Raw genomic sequence first — 18570 nt, 5'->3', positions numbered from 1 at the left:
CCATCTCTCTCCTTCTCTTTCTCTCTCTCTCCTTCCTTTCTCTTTCCATCTGTCTCTCCATCCTTCCTTTCTCTCTTTCTCTCCCCTTCTCCCTCCTTCCTTCTCTCTCCATCTCTCTCCATCATCCCTTTCTGTCTCTCCTCTCCCTCCATTCTCTTTCTCCTTCCATCCTATCTCTCCTTCTCTCCATCCTTCTCTTTCCCCCTTCCTCTCTCTCTCTCTCTCTCTCTCTCTCTCTCTCTCTCTCTCTCTCTCTCTCTCTCCTCTCTCTCTCTCTCTCCTCTCCTCTCTCTCTCTCTCTCTCTCTCTCTCTCTCTCTCTCTCTCTCTCTCTCTCTCTCTCTCTCTCTCTCTCTCTCTCTCTCTCTCTCTCTCTCTCTCTCTCTTCTCTCTCTCTCTCTCTCTCTCTCTCTCATCATCGCACAGCTGCTAAGGCCATCGCTCTAGCACACATCCTCCAGCCCCCAGCCTTCAAAGGCATCTTCTTGCCTCTGGATAAAACGGGCTCTTTGGCAGGCCCTTGAAACCCATCACAGTCTGGCCCCCAGATAACCTGCCCAGACTTATTTCTCATTATCCCTCTTCATACCGTGCTTGTCCCGGCAAACCGGACAACTCATTATTCCTTAAACTCAGCCCCTTTTCCTGTTTCTCTCTGCCCTCTGTCTGTCCCAGATTGGACTAGAAGAATCCCCTGAGCCAGATACAAAGGGAAGGGAGTTGTAGCAGGAGGGATGAGGATGCTGGCTTGAGTCAGACACAAAGGCCTGAGTTCGATGCCTGGCTCAGACACTGACTGGCTGTGGGGGGTGTCTGATAGATCGCCGGACTCAAAGAGTCCAGAAGACTTGGGCGTTACCCTCCCACATGGTCACCCTTAGCTGTGAGAACTTGGGCAAAAGCTGCTTAACTGGTCGGAGCCTCAGTTTCCCCACCTGTAAAATAGGGGTAATAATAGTGCCTGTTTCCAGGGTTGTCAGGAGAAGCTGAGATGATGAATGCCAGGTGTGAACTATTATTAGCATTATCTCCTAATCATAATTAGTGCCCGGGTGACTTGCAGGAAGTGGGCCTCATCTAGAAAAGGAGGGGAGCTAGGGAGGACTAAGGAGAGCTCCCAGGGCAGTAGGGCTGAGAGGAGGAGGAGGCACAGTAACCCCGGCCCAAGGGAGTAGGTGCAATAAAAGGCTCCTGGGGGGTATTTCCGGGCAGCATGGAGCAGGGAGCTGCCCAGCCGAGGGCCCCCACCTAGATGGCCGTGTCAGGGACAAGCTGTCCCCCTCCCACCCTCTAGGGAACCCCTCAAATGGCATTCTTAACTGCCCTCCCCAGCCCAGCTCGGATAGGGAGAGGCCGCCACCTAGTGGATCATGCGGGGCCTGCAGGGAACTCTCCTTGACCCAGGGCAGTGAGTCATCAGTCACCAGCAGCCCAACTCTGCTCAGGGGAGAAGCTCAGCCTCTGGAGCACACCGGAAGGGCCACCTGCCTTTTCCAGAGGAAGTGAATTAGGCCCAGGAGCACCTTCCAGCCTCCTGAAGCCCCGGGAGAAGAAAAGGCAGACGCTGCCTCCCAGGGACTTGCCCAAGGTCACACGAGTGTTCTGGCAGGCAGCAGGCACGTGTTAAGCACCTACTGGGTGCAAGGCCCTGGGCTGAGGGCCGGGGAGCCAGAGACAGGCAGAGGATGGTTCTGTGCCCCCTGGAGCTCACAGCCTAACGGGAGAGACAGCATGCAAAAGGCCCAAGCTCTGGGCAGCCTCAGTGGGAAATAATCACCCGATGGAAGGCACTAGAGCGGGGGACAATAAAGAAACCAAGGAAAGGATTCAGGAAGGGCTTTCTGTGGAAGGTTTGAGCTGGGACTTGAAGGAAGCCAAAGAGGGCAGGAGGCAGAGCGTGATGGATGGAAGACTCATTTTCTTGAGCTCGAATCCAGCTTCAGACACTTACTAGCTGTGTGTATAACCCTAGGCAAGTCACTTAACTGTTGGCCTCAGTTTTTCCATCTGTAAAATGAGCTGGAGAAGGAAATCACAACCCAGGCCAGTGTCTTTGCTCAGAAAACCCCAGATGACCCTAGCTGTAGAACTCTGGGCCAGTCACTTAGCTCTGGTTGCCTCAGTTTCCTCATCTGTAAAACAAGCTGGAGAAGGAAATGACAAACCCGTCCAGTGTCTTTGCTGAGACAACCTCAGGGGGGTCATGGAGAGTCAGATGTGACTAAAAGTTGATGCCTTCTAATGCCAGTCAGTCCTTTCAGCATTTCCCCAGGCCTGCTCACCATCCCCTCGCTCTGAAGGCATAGCTTCCAGACACACAGCCCCGGTCCTCGGGGACTCAGGTTTTGTTCTGGGTGCCACAGTTGAGGGGGAGGGTCTGAAGGAGGGTAATCAGTTCAGTGAAAGGCCTTGAGCTCCAGCCATAGGAATCCAAGGTCCCCTTCCCAGAGTCATTCTGGAGTTCAGAATTCCACATCTGTGTGACCTTGGATAAGTCACTTAACTACCCTGGGCCTCAGTTTCCCTTTTGGTAAAGCTGACCTGGGCTCCCTCCCAGCCCTTCCTTATGGTCCTATGAAATAGAAAAAGGGAGCTAATCCTATCTAGGAGGAACCCAAGTGGCAGCCAGAGAAAGGACTTTGGGCCTGGGGAGTCTCAGGGATGTTGAGTTGACCCACAGGGCAGTTGACTGTCCAACTTTTCACAGAATACACAGTAGAGTTGATTGAATTACTGAAATATAAATGGGAAGAGGCAGGGTTAGGGATGTATTGGTAGGGCAGGTAGGTGGCAGGAAGGTGGAGGTAAATGGATGCCTGCATTAGGTAAAGTATTAGAATCATTGGGGGGGGGGCACCTGGGTAGCTCAGTGGATAGAGAGCCAGGCCCAGAGATGGGTTCTGGGTTCAAATTTGCCCTCAGAAGCTTTCTATATACTTTGAGACTGATGGGCAGGAACCATCAAACCCTGCACTGTTCAGATCATCCAGGATAATAGTGGGAGACAAAGTACAGGTCTTCTGATCTTCCATGCTTCCTAGCTTCCTAGCTGTGTGACCCTGGGCAAGTCACTTTACTCCTATTGCTGAGCCCTGACTGCCCTTCGGCCTTGGAACCAACACACAGTACTGATTACAAGACAGAAGGTCAGGGTTAAAAAAAAAAAGAAATAGTTGAAGGAATGGAGAATGTCTAGACTTGGTTGAGAATGGTGAGGGAAGGACGCCATAGCTGTTTCAGTATCTGAGCAGCTAGCATGGGGAACAGTCTTCTTCTTTTAGGCCTTGGAAGGATCAGCAGCAGGGAGGTTCATTTAGGTCTGAAGTCCCAGGAAAACTCCTTAGCCATTTGGGTTGTCCCAGAGCCTCGATAGGTAGTGAGCTCCCTGTCCTTGAAGGTGTTCAAGCAAAGACTGGATGACCATTTGTCAAGCATGTTAGAGAAGGGTATGGGTTAGACAAGGTACCCGCTGAGCCCCCTCCATCCACCCTCCACCTCTCAGCTCTCAAGAGTCTATGATCTGAGTCGTGAGGAGCTCTGCATCCTCCCTCAGGAAGGCCTCCAGATTGACCCTATGTCTTAGCGTAGCTGTGTGTGTGTGTGCAGGTGAGTCCCTTCATCTTCCTAGGCTGAACGGAGCCCCCTCCCCACTCTGTCCATCCCCTACCAGGTGGTACCACGGGCACCTCTTTGGCAAGGAGGCGGAGAAGCTGCTGACCGAGAAGGGCAAGCCTGGAAGCTTCTTGGTGCGAGAGAGTCAGAGCAAGCCGGGGGACTTTGTGCTCTCCGTCCTCACCCAGGAGCTGGACAAGCTGGATGGCGGGGACCGCCGGCCCCGGGTCACCCACGTCATGATCCGCTTCCAGGTGTGCCCCTGGGCTCTGGGACGCGGGAAGGGGAGGGCTCATGGGGCGCCCGCTCACCTGCCTCCTCCCCAGGCGGACGGCAAGTACGACGTGGGCGGCGGGGAGCGCTTTGACACCCTCACGGACCTCGTGGAACACTACAAGAAGAACCCCATGGTGGAGAAGTCAGGGGCCGTCGTGCACCTCAAACAGGTACCTGCTGGTCCCCTTGGGGGCGGCACCTCGGCCAGGGTGGAGAAGGGCCCCTGGAGCGTGTTTTAGAGGCTCCAGGCATGCTGGGACATCTGCAAAGGGAGGGGGTTGGTGCCAATGACCCCCAAGACCCTCTTGAGCTCAGAAATGGGTGCTCCCTGCATTTAGCCTGGAGAAGAACATCTCCTGGGAACGGGCAGTGGAGGGGCTGGTAGGTGCCCTGGTATCAGGTGAGACAAGCCCTGAGGGTCATGCTCTCGGGGCACCCCAAGATCCCTGCCCAGCTGCCTTTTCTACTAGGCAGAAGAAGGATGAGCCCTGTCCTGGCTGGCCTAGGAGAATGAGGTGGGGTGGGGGAGCCGCTACAGAGAAGCAGATGGAGGTTGGGTGTTGGGGGAAACTTCCCACTGAGCCATGGGCTTCTGGGGAAATCACAGGATCCCTCTCATTCCAAGGCTCCACAGCTACTTCCATGTTGGGCAGCTAGGTGGCGCAATTGGCAGAGCACTGAGCCTATCTTCCTGAGTTCAAATCCAGCCTCAGACATTTACTAGCTGTATGGCCCAGGGCAAGTCGCTTAACCCTGTTTGCCTGAGTTTCCTTATCTGTAAAATGAGAAGGAAAGGGCAAACTGGTCTATCATCTTTGTCAAGAAAACCCTAAATGAGGTCACAAAGAGTTGGACGTCACTGAAAACGCTAAAAAAAATGATGGGTTGAGGATGCTGGCAGTTGGGAAGGGGTGGAGTCTTTTTCTGGTATGGAATAGAACAGCTGGTCTCTGAAGTTCTGCCAACTCAGAAGTTCTGGGATTCAAAGTTGTTGGAGCTAATAATAAAAATAAACCAATAAGCATTTATTAGGTACCTACTATGTACCCTTTAGGCACTACAGATCCAAGACAAAAGCCCAAACATCCCCTGCCCTCAAGGTGCTTACATTCTAATAAGAGAACTCATGGACAAAGGCAAGGGAAAGTCCTAGGAAGCTGGGTTGGCTGAGTCATGGATTGGTAGAATTCCTAGAGTCAGCTTAACAAGCATTTACTGTGTGTATGCTATCTAACAGCTGCTATGCTGGGTACTAGGGATGCAAAAACAAAAAGTGTCTTCCCTCAAGTAGCTGACATCCTTCTGGGGCGGGGGGGTGGGGGGAATACAACATGGGGCAGCAGATTAATAGATAGAAGGTAATTGGTTTTTATTTTTTAATTTTTATTTTGAAAATATTTTTCCATGTTTACACGATTTATTTTCTTTTCCTCTCCTCTTTCCTCCCCCCTCTCAGAGCCAACAAGCAATTCTACTGGGTTATACAAATGTTATCACCTGATTCCAATTTCCATATTATTCATTTTTGCTATAGAGCAATCTTTGAAAACCAAAACTCCAAATCATATACCCATATAAACAAGTGATAAGTCATATGTTTTTCTTCTGCATTGATAGAAGGTAATTTGAGGAGGGAGAGAACAATACAGACTGGGGGAGAATCCAGGGAGGCTTCTTGTAGGAGGTGGCACCTGAGTCCTGAAAGGATTGAAAACTTCTAAGAGGTAGAGAAGGTTTAGGATAGTTTGTCTGGAAGCGAGAGCAGGTGAAGGGAGCCATGGGAAATAAGCCTGGGGTGGTGGGTAGTGACTGAAAGTGGGCAGTGGGCTTTCAACAGAGCATTGCCTGGACAGGCCAGGGAGACTGGAAGCCTACATCAAATGCAGTTAAACAGAAAACATCCTGTTTCCCAGAATTGCTGTTACCACAGCCCCCTTGTGTCCAGCTCAGTGATGGGCAAAAGAAGGAAGAGGGGACCAGAGGGAGCTAGGGCCAGGGGAGGCAGAGGGCTGGCCGTGCTGACTCTGAACCTACTCTTCCTGCCAGCCATTCAATGCCACCAGGATAAATGCTGCCAACATCGAGAACCGTGTTAAAGAGCTGAACAAGATGGCAGACCAGAGCGAGAAGGCCAAGCAGGGATTCTGGGAGGAGTTTGAGGTAAGGGCAGGAGAGCCAGTTGCTGCCCTTCATCTTAGCCCCTAACGTCCCCAGACCCAGCACCAGGAGAGCCAACACTCCTGGGGTCTTATCTGGGCTCTGTCCTTGCCTGGCACTGAGACCGTGACTAAGGAACTCAGGCTTTCTGAGCCTTGATAAAAAAGGGGATGAGGGCGATCTTGGCCTGAATTGGGAGGACAGAGGGGAAGAGGATCTGGTGGGGACGAGGAGAGACAATAAAGTTAGGTTAGCCGGGGGGTAGGGCTGGGGCTATGGTTGAGTTCTAGGGTTCCAGACTGAGCTGCACTAGGGAATTGGAGCCAGGGCTGAGCTGTGGATTGAGGATGCGGCTTGGGTTCACCTGTAGGGCTGGAATTGGGTTTGGGGTCACGGCTGAAAGGTGGGCTTTATCTTCCCAGATGCTTCAGCAGCAGGAGTGTAAGCTCTTGTACCCACGGAAGGAGGGACAGCGCCCGGAGAACAAGGCCAAAAACCGCTACAAGAACATTCTCCCTTGTGAGGCTCTCGGGGTGGGAGAGAGCGAGCCCACACACCTGCCTTTCTCGCCCCGGATTTCTCTCTCTCCCTGCTCTCCAGTGGTAGTGCTCCGATCCCTTCGTACCCCGTGCTAACTGACCACGTCACCCACGTACTGTTCCCTCTGCACACGCGCATCCCCCTTCTCTCTGCCCCAGACCCCTCCTCTGCCCGCCAGCCTCGGGCAGGTCAAATATTGGCCAGGAGAGTGAGGAGGAAGGCAGACAGGGTCCTGGGAACCTCTACCTGCCCTGCCCACCCCAGACTCCCAAACCTTCCTGCTCTTCTCACGTTTCTCTCCCCTCTGCAGTCGATACCACCCGTGTGACCCTTCGAGAGGTGGATGGGAGCGTGCCAGGTGCCGACTACATAAATGCCAACTACATCAAGGTGCGTGTGGCCACGTACCCAACTGTCGGGGTGACCCTATATGTCTAATGAAAAGAATATTGGCTTTGGGAGTCGGAAGGTCTGGTTTACTGGCCAGGCTTGACTGCTGCCTCGCTGTGTGACTTTGGGCAAGCTGCTACCTCTCTCTGGGCATCTGTTTTCTTATCTGTAAAATGTGGAGGATCAGGCTTGAAAATCTCTAAGGGCCTTTCTGCCCACGTGCTTGAGACCTTGTTTATCTGAAGGAGTCAGTGTGTAGAGAGCCTGGTTTATGTGGAGGATGCTGGATTTAGAGTCTGAGGCTCAGCTCTGCGAAGGACTCAGTGTGTCACCTTGGGCAAGTCATGGCTCAGTGCCTCAGTTTCCCTTTCTGTAAAACAAGGGTTTACCCTAGATGGCCCCTAAGGTGCTTCCCAGGCCCAGTTTTCTCAACCTTAGAGCTGGTTCCAGGGGATCTGAGGGGCTTAGGGTAGCCCATCTTCCACTGCTAGTGTCTTAGAACTAGGTCAGGCATCAGGGGCTTGGTTCCTTCCATCTTTGGGGTGCTGAGATTCGTTACCGAGAGCCCCCTTTACTTCGAAGTTCAGAGGGGACTGCACCCAGCTTACCCAGATCCTAAGCCCATTTCCTGGCCCTTTGCGGGTTCCTATTGGCTCCTGGGAGTCAAGTTTACTTTTTTACCCCTGGCCAGCACCCATGGGCTGTTTGATCTGGAAGAAAGCGTTGTTGGGCTCCTGCTCTCCGTTCCCAACTCTGCTCTGGCTCTGGGGGGACAGAGGAGCCCCAGGCTGGGGGGAAGCTGCAGAGAGGGCTCTGAATGTGAGCAGCTGCCCATCGCACTTTCAGAGCATCCCTGAGGATGGCCAGAGCCAGGAACCTTCGAAGGTGTACATAGCGACCCAGGGCTGCCTGCAGACCACGGTCAATGACTTCTGGGCGATGGTGTACCAAGAGAACACGCATGTCATCGTCATGACAACCAAGGAGATGGAGCGAGGACGGGTGAGGGGGCGGGCTCTGGTGGGCATCGCGGGGCGGGGGAGGTTTTGCCGTGTATCCCAGCAGGGCCGGGCATCCCCGTCTTCCCACCCCCAGAACAAGTGCTTTCGCTACTGGCCGGATCAGCACTGTACCAAGGACTACGGCTGTGTGCGGGTGCAGCATGTGTCCGAGAGGGAGGCTCAAGGATACTACGTGCGGGAGCTGGAGATGGGGCGTACGGACAGGGTGAGCCCAGGGCTGGCGTGGGGGGCCGAGGATGGATGAGGTGTCGTGTCAGGGAAGAGGGAGGGGCCATACTGGGGGGGACCCAGGGGCCAGCAGCGAGACCAAAGAGGAGGGCTGACAGTGGGGGGAAGGTGGAACCTCCTCCCACCAGAAGGGTGGCTTTATCCCAGAATGCCCTGGGAGTGGGGCAAAGCAGCATCTCACCCCTCTGTCTCTCGGCTCCAGGCTCTTGATTTAGCTTGAGTTAACAACCAAGAATGACTCCATGGCTGGCACTGGGACAGAGGCAGAATCTAAATATTCCTGCCCTTGAGAAGCTTACATTCTAGAAAGAGTTCTGAAGTCAGAGGATCTCGGTTCAGATCCCGCATGCGACATTTACTACCTATATCAGTCCATCAGTCATCAATAAGCATTTCTTTAAAAATATTTTTTTAATTAAAAAATCCCTGACCTTCTCTCTTAGAATCAATACTCTGTATTGGTTCCAAGGCAGAAGAAACAGAAAGGCTAGGATTGGGGAGGTAAATGACTTGTCCAGGGTCACACAACTGGGAAGTGTCTGAGGCCAGATTTGAATGCAGGACTTCTTGTCTCTAGACTTGGCTCTCCATCCATTGAGCCACCCAGATGCCCCCAACAAGCACTTCTTAAAGCGTCTTACTAGGGGCCAGAGATTATAATAAACTTTGGGGATCCAAGTCCTGGGCAAGTTAATTCACTTTTGGCATCAGTTTCTTCAACTGTCAAATGAGAGAGTGGGCTAGAAAACACATAACGAGAGATATACAAGTGCAAATTCATACAAGAAAGTGAGAGGAAAGCGCCAGGAGGCTCTAGGTTCAAATTCTGACCTATCCATCCTGTTTGTGTGACCTTGGCCAAGTCCCTGGCGGTGTTAGTGGCTGCCAAAGACGTAGTCTCTGTTCTGTGTGAGATACCAGTCTCCAGGCGGGACCTGAGCCCTGGGGAGGGGGGAGGGGGGAGGCGGGGAGGCGGGCACGCGAGGCTCCTCACGCCCAGAGCCCTTCTCCTCACCCCGGTCCAGGAGGAGCAGCCCAGGAAGGTCACACACTACCAGTACTTCAGCTGGCCAGACCACGGGGTCCCCACGGAGCCTGGGGGTGTCCTCAGCTTCCTGGACCAGGTGAACCAGGCGCAGAGCAGTGTCCCGGGCTCTGGCCCCATTGTGGTGCACTGCAGGTATGTGCACCTCCGGGCTCTGCGGGGAGGGCAGCCACGGGGCTCGGCGGGCAGAGGGGAGGGCGGCCACGGGGCTCGGCGGGCAGAGGGGAGGGCGGCCACGGGGCTCGGCGGGCAGAGGGGAGGGCGGCCACGGGGCTCGGCGGGCAGAGGGGAGGGCGGTCACCAGCAAGCTCCTCGGCTTTGTCCCTTTTGTCCCCAGCGCTGGCATCGGCCGCACCGGCACTATCATCGTGATTGACATCCTGGTGGACACGATTCGCCGACAGGGTACGGTCACTCCCTCCCTCCGGGCCCCAGGCTCCGCGGCAGCCCAGGCTGTTTGCTCGACCCATGCCAGGCTCTGGGGGAGAGCCATAATGTAGATGAGGCATGATCCTGCCCTTCCGAGGTCTGCAGTCTGGTGGGGACGTGCCGGGGATAAATACAGAAAAACTCACAAGATTTCAAAAGAGAGATGCCAAGGGCAAGGCCGATGCTGACTCAAGGAGATCATGGGGGCTCCCTGGAGAAGGTGGCATTTGAATTGGGTTTTAAAGGATGAGTGGGAATTTCCCATGTAGAACAAGAGAGGAAAACTATTTTAGGCACAGGGAACCTTGTGAGCAAATGCTCAGAGGGAGGAGACTGCAGGTATGTTCAGAGATCAGAGAGAAATTCAGGTTGGCTGGAGCAAGACAGAGTGGTTTCAGTCTGGAGAAGGCCTTGAATGCCAGGCTAAGGAGTTGGATTTTTAATTAGGAGACCAGAGGAAGCCCAGGGAGTGAGTGGCATGACCGTTTGTCCCCGAGAAAGGTTCTTGTGGCGGCCGTGTGAAGGATAGAGCAGAGAGAGGAGAGAAGAGAGACTGGAAGACCAGGGAAGAATTGATGGAAGTCATCTACTGGGTGATAAAGGAGGGTTTGGATGAGGATGATGGTTCTAGAAATAGATAGGAAGCCTTGGGGAGAGGAGGTGTGGAGCTGGGTTTGACGGCTTGGGGATTGGAGTAAGGGATGAAGAATGAAGGTAGCCAAGCACAATGGACACAATGGAGCGAGGAGGTCCTGGGTTCAAATCTGGCCCCAAATATGTCCTAACTGTGTGACCTTGGGCAAGTCACTTCACCTTGATTGCCTGGTCCTTGGTGCTCTAGAGTCAATACTTACTATCAATTCTTTTTTTCTATTCTTGTTCTCGTTTTAACCCTTACCTTCCATCTTGGAAACAATCCTGTGTATGGGCTCCAAGGCAGAAGAGTAGTAAAGGTTAGGCAATGGGGGTGAAGTGACTTGCCCAGGGTCACCCAGCTGGGAAGTGTCTGAGGCTAGATTTGAACCCAGGACCTCTCATCTCTGGGCCCGGCTCTCCATCCACTGAGTCACCCAGCTGCCCCCCTCAGTATCAATTCTAAGACAGAAGGTAGCAGTTTAAAAAAAAGAATGAAGGGCAAAGCTGCAAAGGAAGGGGACAGAGTGAATAGAGGGTAGGAGAGTTGGCCACCGTGCTGTTCTCCATAGATTCCATGCCTAGAATCTTCTCCTGCCTTTTCTTTAAGGAAGGCTCAGCTCAAGGATTGCCTCCTCCACCCTCCTCCTCCTCATCCTAGCTGGCATTTCCAGAGTTCTTTAAGATACATCAGGTGGTTTACAAACATTACCTCACTTGAACCATGCCACAACCCTGGGAGGAGGGGGCTATTATTAGCTCCGATTTATAAATGGGGAAACTGAGTCAGACAGAGGTTAAGTGACTTGTCCAGGGTCACACAGCTAGTAAGATTTAAAAGCCTCTGGGCCCAGCCCTCTAGTCAATGAGTCACCTGAAGGTGCATCCTTCAGAGTCTTCTCCTGAAGAGAACTAGCTCGGATCTGAATGAGTTTGCCGAAGGAAGGAAGGTGAAGAGAACCCACAACTGGCCTGAAGAGAGAGCGGGGAGTCAGGAAGTGAAAGCAGCAGGTGCAGACAACTGGAGAAAGATCATGGGGGGCAGCTGGAGGCTCAGGGGATAGAGCCTCAGGACTAGAGGTCCTGGGTTCAATCTGGCCTCAGACATTCCCAGCTGTGTGACCCTGGGCAAGTCACTTCAGCCCTGTTGCCTAGTCCTTACCACTCCTCTGCCTTGCAACCAATACATAGGATTGATAGGAATGGGGTAGAGAGATGGACAGAGAGAGACGGGGGCTGGGGGGGGGATGGAGAGAGACAGACAGACAGAGAGAAACACACAGAGAGACAGAGAGAGACAGACAGACAGAGACAGAGACAGAGAGAAATAGAGGGAAGGAGAGAGAGAGAGAGAGAGAGAGAGAGAGGGAGGGAGAGGGAGGGAGGGAGAGGGAGAGAGAGAGAGAGAGAGAGAGAGAGGGAGGGAGAGAGAGAGAGAGGGAGGGAGAGAGAGAGAGAGAGAGAGAGAGGGAGGGAGAGAGAGGGAGAGGGAGGGAGAGAGAGAGAGAGAGAGGGAGAGGGGGGGGGAGAGAGATCATCACAAGTTCTGGAGGGTAAAGGATGTGGGTTCAAATTCCATACCTGGCCCTTACTGCCTGTGCCAGGAGCTGGTCTCTATGTGCCTGGGCAAGCCAGCCTCCAGGGCTTTAGTTTCCCCAGCTGTAAAATAATGGCATTGGGCAAGATGTCCTCTGACACCCTTCCAGCTCTAGGCGGATGTCGTGATAGGTGAAGGAAGACTTTTTTGTTGGAAGGGACTTCGGGGCTCATCCGGGGAAAACCTCCCCCTCACCTTGGCTCTGACAGGCGGTCCTCCAGCCTCCTCTTCAAGACCTCTGGATACATTGAATTGTTAGGAAGTTTGTCTTTCTTCTGAGCTGAAATTTATGTTGGTGCAACTTGGACCCTTTGGCAGCTGGGTGGTGCAATGGGTAGAGCACTGGGCCAGGAGTCAGGAAGCCCTGAGTTCGAGCCCAGCCTCAGACACCTCCCAGCTGTGTGACCCTGGGCAAGTCACTTCAGCCCATTGCCTGGCTCTCAGCGCTCTTCTGCCTCCGTAGTGATTGTGAGGGCTCTTTAGACAGACCCACAGAGAGGCCGAGACGGGGACAGGCAGGCAGGCAGGCAGGCAGGCAGGCAGAGCTCAGCGAGATGCGAGCGTGCTTTAGGCGGGATGACCGAGGGAGCCGTGCTGAGCCAGAGCTTAGAAAGAGGAGGAGGGTGAGGGATGGGATCCGGGCTGCCAGGAGGGGCGGACAGGGGGACCAATGGCCCGGGAGGGCTGAGGGACCCCCCAGGCCCAGCTCCACGAGTCAGCGTCTCCTCCCGCCCGCCAGGGCTGGACTGTGACATCGACATCCCCAGGACCATCCAGCGGGTGCGGCAGCAGCGCTCTGGAATGGTGCAGACGGAAGCCCAGTATAAGTTTGTCTACATGGCTGTGCAGAGGCATATTGAGGGTGAACAGTGGCGGCTGCAGGAGGAGCAGGTGGGTCGCCCCCTGCCCCAGCCCCTTCTGGAGCCCCCCGGATTCCATCGCCCCTCCCCCTTCTGGCTCCTCGCCCCGCCGGGCCCGCACTGACCTCTGCCCCCATCTTGCAGCGCAATAAGCAGAAGGAACGGGAATATCTGAACATTCGCTCCCCCCCCTCCGACCCCTCCCGAAGCAAAGGGCTGTCACCCTCCCGCGCCCAGTCTGTGTGAGTGGGCAGGGGATGGGGGGCCTGGAGGGAATAGGGGGTGACACGTGGGGGGACGGGGCAGAAGGATGGTCCATCTGGGGGGTACTGGGGGAGAGGGAGCCCAGCCGCCTCCCGTGCCAGCATCTCCCCCAACACTAGCCAAGGTCCCCACCAGGGGGCAGCAGACGACCATGGGCAGCCCTGGCTTCTGAGTGGGGAGCTTTGGGAGGGGAGGGCTGGGAGCGACCCCACCTACGGACGGGGAGATTGGGGCAGTGGGTGCTGCCCACCTCGGGTGTGAGCCCCGACGTCCTTCCCCTCCAGGATGAGCGACGATTCCGCCTGCATCTATGAAAACCTGAACGTGAGGGCCCCCTCGGTGTCCGGCCTGAGCAACGTGGGGAGATAGGGCTGAGGCCCCAGGTAGCACCCGTGGGAGCTGGGGCTGGCCGGGCCATCCTAGGGGGCACGGAGGGGGAGGAGCCCCTTCTGCTCTGGGACAGACCTCCTCCTCTTCCCCTCTTTTCCCAGGGCTGGTCAACTTCGCCTCTGTCCACCCCTCTGTCCTGCTGGAGCGAAGCCCTCTGGGCCGTGCCTGGAGCCTGAAGCAGGAAGCTGCTGGGAGCCAGGGGCAGAGCGTGTGGGCTGGAGGCTGCCGGCGCTCCCCCTGCCCTGGCATCGCCAGAGCGGCTGCAGCTTTTCTTGGTTGGGGTTTTTAAAAAAAGGAAATTGGGGGGGGTTTGTTTTGTAAAAAAGTCTGATAGAGTGGCTTCTCCCGGGGGCTTGGCCTTTCCAGGAAGCCCTATTTTGGGGGGCCAGGGTCCCCCTTCTCACTGTGCCCACACCTTTCCCTTGGGAGAGCGAGCGGGGGCTGGAGATCAGACCGGGAGGGGCCCGCTCCGTCTTCTGTTTCTTTCCAGCAGAAGGGGCTCAGACAGCTCGGGGGAGCTGCCCCTCCCGCTGCCGACAGGGCGTGTGTCTGCGGGCATTCACGAGGGGGGCCTGCGTTTCTGTGGGTAACCGGATGTACGTGTGACACTGAACCTTTGAATGTGCAATCCGTGTTCGATGGGTGTGCACAATGTGTCTGTGATGCTGTGGTGAGTGTGCGTGTGTGCGTGTGTGTGTGTGTGTGTGTGAGTCAGTCAGTCAGTCAGTCAACAAGCTTATTTACAACAGTTAAGTGCCAGGCCCTGGATACAGAGAAAGGCAGAACCCCCTCTCGGTGTTCAAGGAGCTCACAGTCTGCAGCCCCTGGCTGGGGCTGAATCGGAATCTGTGACTCTTGTGTTCAAGCATGTGTGTATGTATCTGGGGGGTCCCCTCCCCTCCCCTCCCTTCCTCCACTTGGTACCCCCCCCTTCCCTGTAGGCTTCACAGGGAATGCTCCCACCTTGGCCCCAGCATACAACTGGCCTCTTCTGACTTTGTTTCTAGTAAATGCTGGACCTTCTCATTATGTCAGCTTTGATTGTTAATTTTTCAACCGGTGTCTGGGTGTGGGTGGGAGGAATATGAGTTGGCTTCGGTGCTGTGAAGGTGCCAGCCTTGCCCTCACCCCACCCCTGGCACCCAGCAGGTTCATGGAGGAAGTTGACTCTGTCTTGGGAGGTGAAAGATAAGTGAGGGTGATGACGCAGAAACTTGTCCCTCCCTGGGTCTCCCCAGTCTATCTGGGGGCCTGGTAATGGGGCTGCTGAGGATGGGGAGAAGGCGTGTGGACGCTGACTGTGTCTCTTCTGGGCACTGTTTTCACTGTCTTGCAGGAGCTGGGTAATGGGCTTTGAAGATGGGGCTTTGGGCTAGATGGTAGGGAGGAGATACCTGAGGGCTTACAAGACAATATACTGGAGACTCCTGTAGTGTGAGGGAAAGGAGAGAGGGGAAGAAGGTCTCATAGCCCATTTGCTTCACATCCCCCATACCTGTTGGGTGTTTATTTGTGACCAACAAGAGATGCTGTTAGCCAGCCAATTCTGGTTGGCATCTGTCTCCCATGCCCCCAGAATGCCTGGAGTGACTAGAGCTCAGGATTCAGCATTCAAGGGTTCACTGAAAGTTAAGTGACTTTTCCAAGTTTACATGGTCTAAATGCATCAGAGATTAGACTTGGACCCACAAGGAAGCCAGCTCTATCCATTGTGCTACTCTGCCCCCTCTCACTTACTAAATACTTGTTCGTCTTGAGTGGGCCCTTGGAGATGGCAAGGCTGCTTTGGCCATAGCCCTTGGGCACCGGGGAGATCTTGCTGCCCCTTTCTCTGGAACTCCACTATACCCGGGAGGGGTCTAGAAGCCCCCAGAGGTTGCAGTTGAATATTTTCTCCACAGGCACAGCTAAAAAAAAAACCCATTTATTTATTTATTTATCAAACAACACAGTTATTAACAAAGGAGGGGGGCGATGCTTCTTGCTCACTCCCTCATCGTAGGTCTATGGGGAAGGAGAACAGGGAATGGAAGCTTTGCTGGTCAGTTAATGCCCAAGGTCTGCTCAGACCAATGGAATGGGGGGCTGGGAATAGGGGCATCAGCAAGGTCTGGTTCAGGGCGCCCACCCCAAGGCTGCTTCTGGTGGGGGGGAAGGGAGTCCAGGACAGAGCTCTTCCCTAGCCAGCCAGGCTAGGGAGGGGGTAGGAGGTTGGTGATCTTGGAGGAGGGGTGTGATGCGTGTTGGGCAGGGAGGGCTGGGGAGCATGACTGGGTCTGGGGAAGGGAGGGACCAGCCCTGCCCAGGGAGAGATGGTGTGGAAGACACCAGAGCCTCAAGTATGAAATGTCCACGTAAAAATCAAATAAAAATAAAATATACGGAAGCCATAGAAAATTACATATCCTGGGGGCACTCTTTGCCCCCATCCTACCCACCCCACCCCAGTGACTCTGGGAGGGGGAGAAACACTCCCACCTTCCCCACCTACTTCTTTTTCACATTTTAACGAAGGCTACATTAGAAAGAGTCCTGACCGGGAGCCCAGCTCCCTCCCTAGCTCATCGTGTGACCTTGGACCAGTCACTTTCTTTGAACCAGGTGACCAGTAAGTCCCATTCCAGCTCTGACATTTCTGTGAGTCTAGGAATAGCTTGACTACAGATTATCTCCTCACTTCCTACCCCCTCCCATCAGGCCCTCTGGGGTCCAGGGAGGCTGAGAAGGCCAGCCAGGGGGTCCAGGCTTGGTTATTGCACTCAGGGGGGGTGGAGGCTGGGGGGAGGGGTCCCCGGGGCCCAGCTGGGCTAATTGTCATTCAGGGGCAACTCGGAGGGAGTGGGCCGGTGGTTCACGGCGGAAGGGGGGTGGGTGAAGCAGCGCAGGTTGCCAGTCTTGAGGGCGCACTGGACGGGCCACAGGACGATACAGAAGAGGATGACCAGCAGCACCATGATGAGGAGAATTCTCTTCCAGTCACTACAGTAGGAACAGCGGGACAAGAACCCCCTGCGGCGGGCCGGGGCCGGAGACGGGAGTTGGACGGCATCGGGCTTGCTCATGCCCACGTCCACGCAGATGCAGGCGGGGGGCTCCGACGCGCTAGGGGGCAGGGGTGGCCTGTAGCAGAGTTTGCTCCCGTCCATCCAGACCGGCTCCTCCTTCTGCAGGTGGGGGGCCAGAGAGGCCAGCAGCTCTTGATTGGTCCTCAGGGCGGGGGCCCCGGCCAGTGGCACAGGGGTGGGCTGGCGGCACAGGGGGCAGGGGACCGAGTCGTCCGATTGCCCGGCGGGCTGGGCTGCCATGAGCCGAGCCAGGCACTCCAGGCAGAAGACATGCGTGCAGGAGAGGACTTTGGGGGTTTTAAAGATATTGTCGTAGCCTGTAAAGCAGATGGAACATTCCAGGGGGGACGACACCTTCTCGGATCCGTCCTCGGGCGAGCCTGGGGCTGGGGGGGACACGGGCGACATGGGCACCACTGCTGTGGGGCTGCTCAGGTCTGGCGGGGGCACCGCCGTATGCCATACTTGCTGAGTTGAAGACATGCCTTTGATCTGGAAGGACAAAGGGGAAACTGAGTCAGAAGCCGGCGAGCCCATCTTTAAGTCTCACACTTCTCAGGGAAGGAAATTCTACTCTCTACATGCTGCTCTAGGGACATCCTGCCACCGGCTGAACCCATCTACTTCCTTCCATTGGCTCCAGTGGAGAGTGCACCCCTCGGCATCTAGCTGAGCCCAGAGCGCAGGACCTCGCAGAGGTCTCACAAGGAGAGCCTCTTCGGAGGTTTGCAAGGCTTTTCACACCCATTACTTCCTCTGGTCCTCCCAACAGCCCCGTGACTTAGGCTTTGTTGTTGTCCCCATTTTACTGATGAAGATATCAAGGCCCATCAGAGTTAATCAGGGGCAGCATTTGAACCCAAATCCTCCTGGTTTCAGGACTATCTTGGTACTTGCTCTGCCTCAGACTGGAATTCTGGCCAGCGAGTTGGTCTTATCGATGCTAAGCTCAAGGAGAAGGCTATCCGTCCTTCCCTGAAATTCTCAGCTTAGCCGTGGGAGTCTCTTGCTAAGCACCCCTACCCTGGGCTGCCATCGAGTTTGAGCTGCCATTCTCTGAAGGCCCAGCCAGAAATCAGGAAGATTCTTCCTCATTTCAAATACGGCCTCTGGCACTTATTAGCTGGGTGACCCTGGCCAAGTCACTTCAGCCTGTCTTCCTCAGTTTCCTCCTCTGTCAAATGAGCTGGAGAAGGAAATGACAAACCACTCCAGTATCCATCAGATACAACTGGTTTGCCTCAGTTTCCTCTTCTGTCAAATGAGCTGGAGAAGGAGATAGCCAACCACTCCAGTATCCATGCCAAGAAAACCCCAAACAGGGTCTCAAAGACTCAAGCACAGCTGAATAAGAACAATAAAAGCTGCCGAATTCCTCTGTCCCAAGTAACTCCTGGGGGTTTAATTTAATCAACTGTGGCCAGCTGGCTTGGGGGGGGGGGTCTGGGCCAGAGTCCAAGGCCCGCTTGGTCCCCCTCTGTCCAGGGATGCTTTGGGCGAGACAAGGGGAGCCGTGGGGACCGTCATGGTAGGGTCATTTTCAGTGGGGAGAAGGACATTGAGCGGAGGCACAAGGAAGCCCTTGTCTCCCTGAGCACGTGGGGGGGGGGGGGTTGTCAGCTCTCATTTGTCACATCCTCATTTACAGCCTGGGGCCCTGCCCATGGCTGCAGGGCTAACAATGACCTTGGCCAGAGGAAAGAGGGAGGAAGGGAAGGCAGAGGCCCTCGGGAGCTCCTGGCCTGACCAGGAGATGGGACCCCCCAGTGTCCGGCCTGAAGAGCTGGGCCAGCCCATGTCAGCCTGTCCCAAGCTGAACCATCGTCTCCCCACCTTCCCTTCCTTCCCATCAGCCTCCTCAGTTCAGTGGCGGCTGCTGCCGCCATCTTCCTGGGTACGGGAGCCTTCCTCTGCTCTCCCTCACTCCCTGCCTCCAGTCCCCGTCCAGTCTGTCAGCTTCATCCCACATCTCTCCCCTAGGTGCCCTTCTCTCCTCCTAAGGGGGCCACCAAGCTCATCACCCCTCACTTGGATTATTCTATCCAATTCACCAGACTCCTATC

General features: G+C 55.1%; 2 protein-coding genes across 3 annotated transcripts in view; one reads left to right on the top strand and one right to left on the bottom strand.

The window, feature by feature from the left end:
* The window catches only part of LOC100023824 (tyrosine-protein phosphatase non-receptor type 11-like), a 43776-nt gene extending 29305 nt beyond the window's left edge, over positions 1-14471 (top strand). For both annotated transcript variants that reach the window (XM_056796054.1, XM_056796055.1), the window contains exons 4-16: positions 3670-3865; positions 3938-4057; positions 5934-6047; positions 6467-6563; positions 6895-6974; positions 7821-7976; positions 8070-8201; positions 9250-9404; positions 9607-9674; positions 12668-12819; positions 12933-13030; positions 13337-13435; positions 13544-14471. In XM_056796054.1, the coding sequence (XP_056652032.1) occupies positions 3670-3865; positions 3938-4057; positions 5934-6047; positions 6467-6563; positions 6895-6974; positions 7821-7976; positions 8070-8201; positions 9250-9404; positions 9607-9674; positions 12668-12819; positions 12933-13030; positions 13337-13421 (1453 nt within the window). In that variant the 3' untranslated portion in view covers positions 13422-13435; positions 13544-14471. The remainder of the gene's footprint in view (positions 1-3669; positions 3866-3937; positions 4058-5933; positions 6048-6466; positions 6564-6894; positions 6975-7820; positions 7977-8069; positions 8202-9249; positions 9405-9606; positions 9675-12667; positions 12820-12932; positions 13031-13336; positions 13436-13543) is intronic.
* Positions 14472-15350: 879 nt separating this feature from the next.
* RNF223 (ring finger protein 223) lies at positions 15351-17576 on the bottom strand. Its single transcript, XM_056796056.1, has one exon. The coding sequence runs from the start codon at positions 17042-17044 to the stop codon at positions 16250-16252; it is 795 nt and encodes a 264-aa protein (XP_056652034.1). The 5' UTR covers positions 17045-17576; the 3' UTR covers positions 15351-16249.
* Positions 17577-18570: the final 994 nt, after the last annotated feature.

Source organism: Monodelphis domestica, chromosome 4, assembly GCF_027887165.1.
Source record: "Monodelphis domestica isolate mMonDom1 chromosome 4, mMonDom1.pri, whole genome shotgun sequence".
Classification (NCBI taxonomy): Eukaryota; Metazoa; Chordata; class Mammalia; order Didelphimorphia; family Didelphidae; genus Monodelphis; species Monodelphis domestica.
The sequence above is the reverse complement of the archived record's forward strand: the minus strand, read 5'-3'. Positions and strand labels throughout refer to the sequence as shown.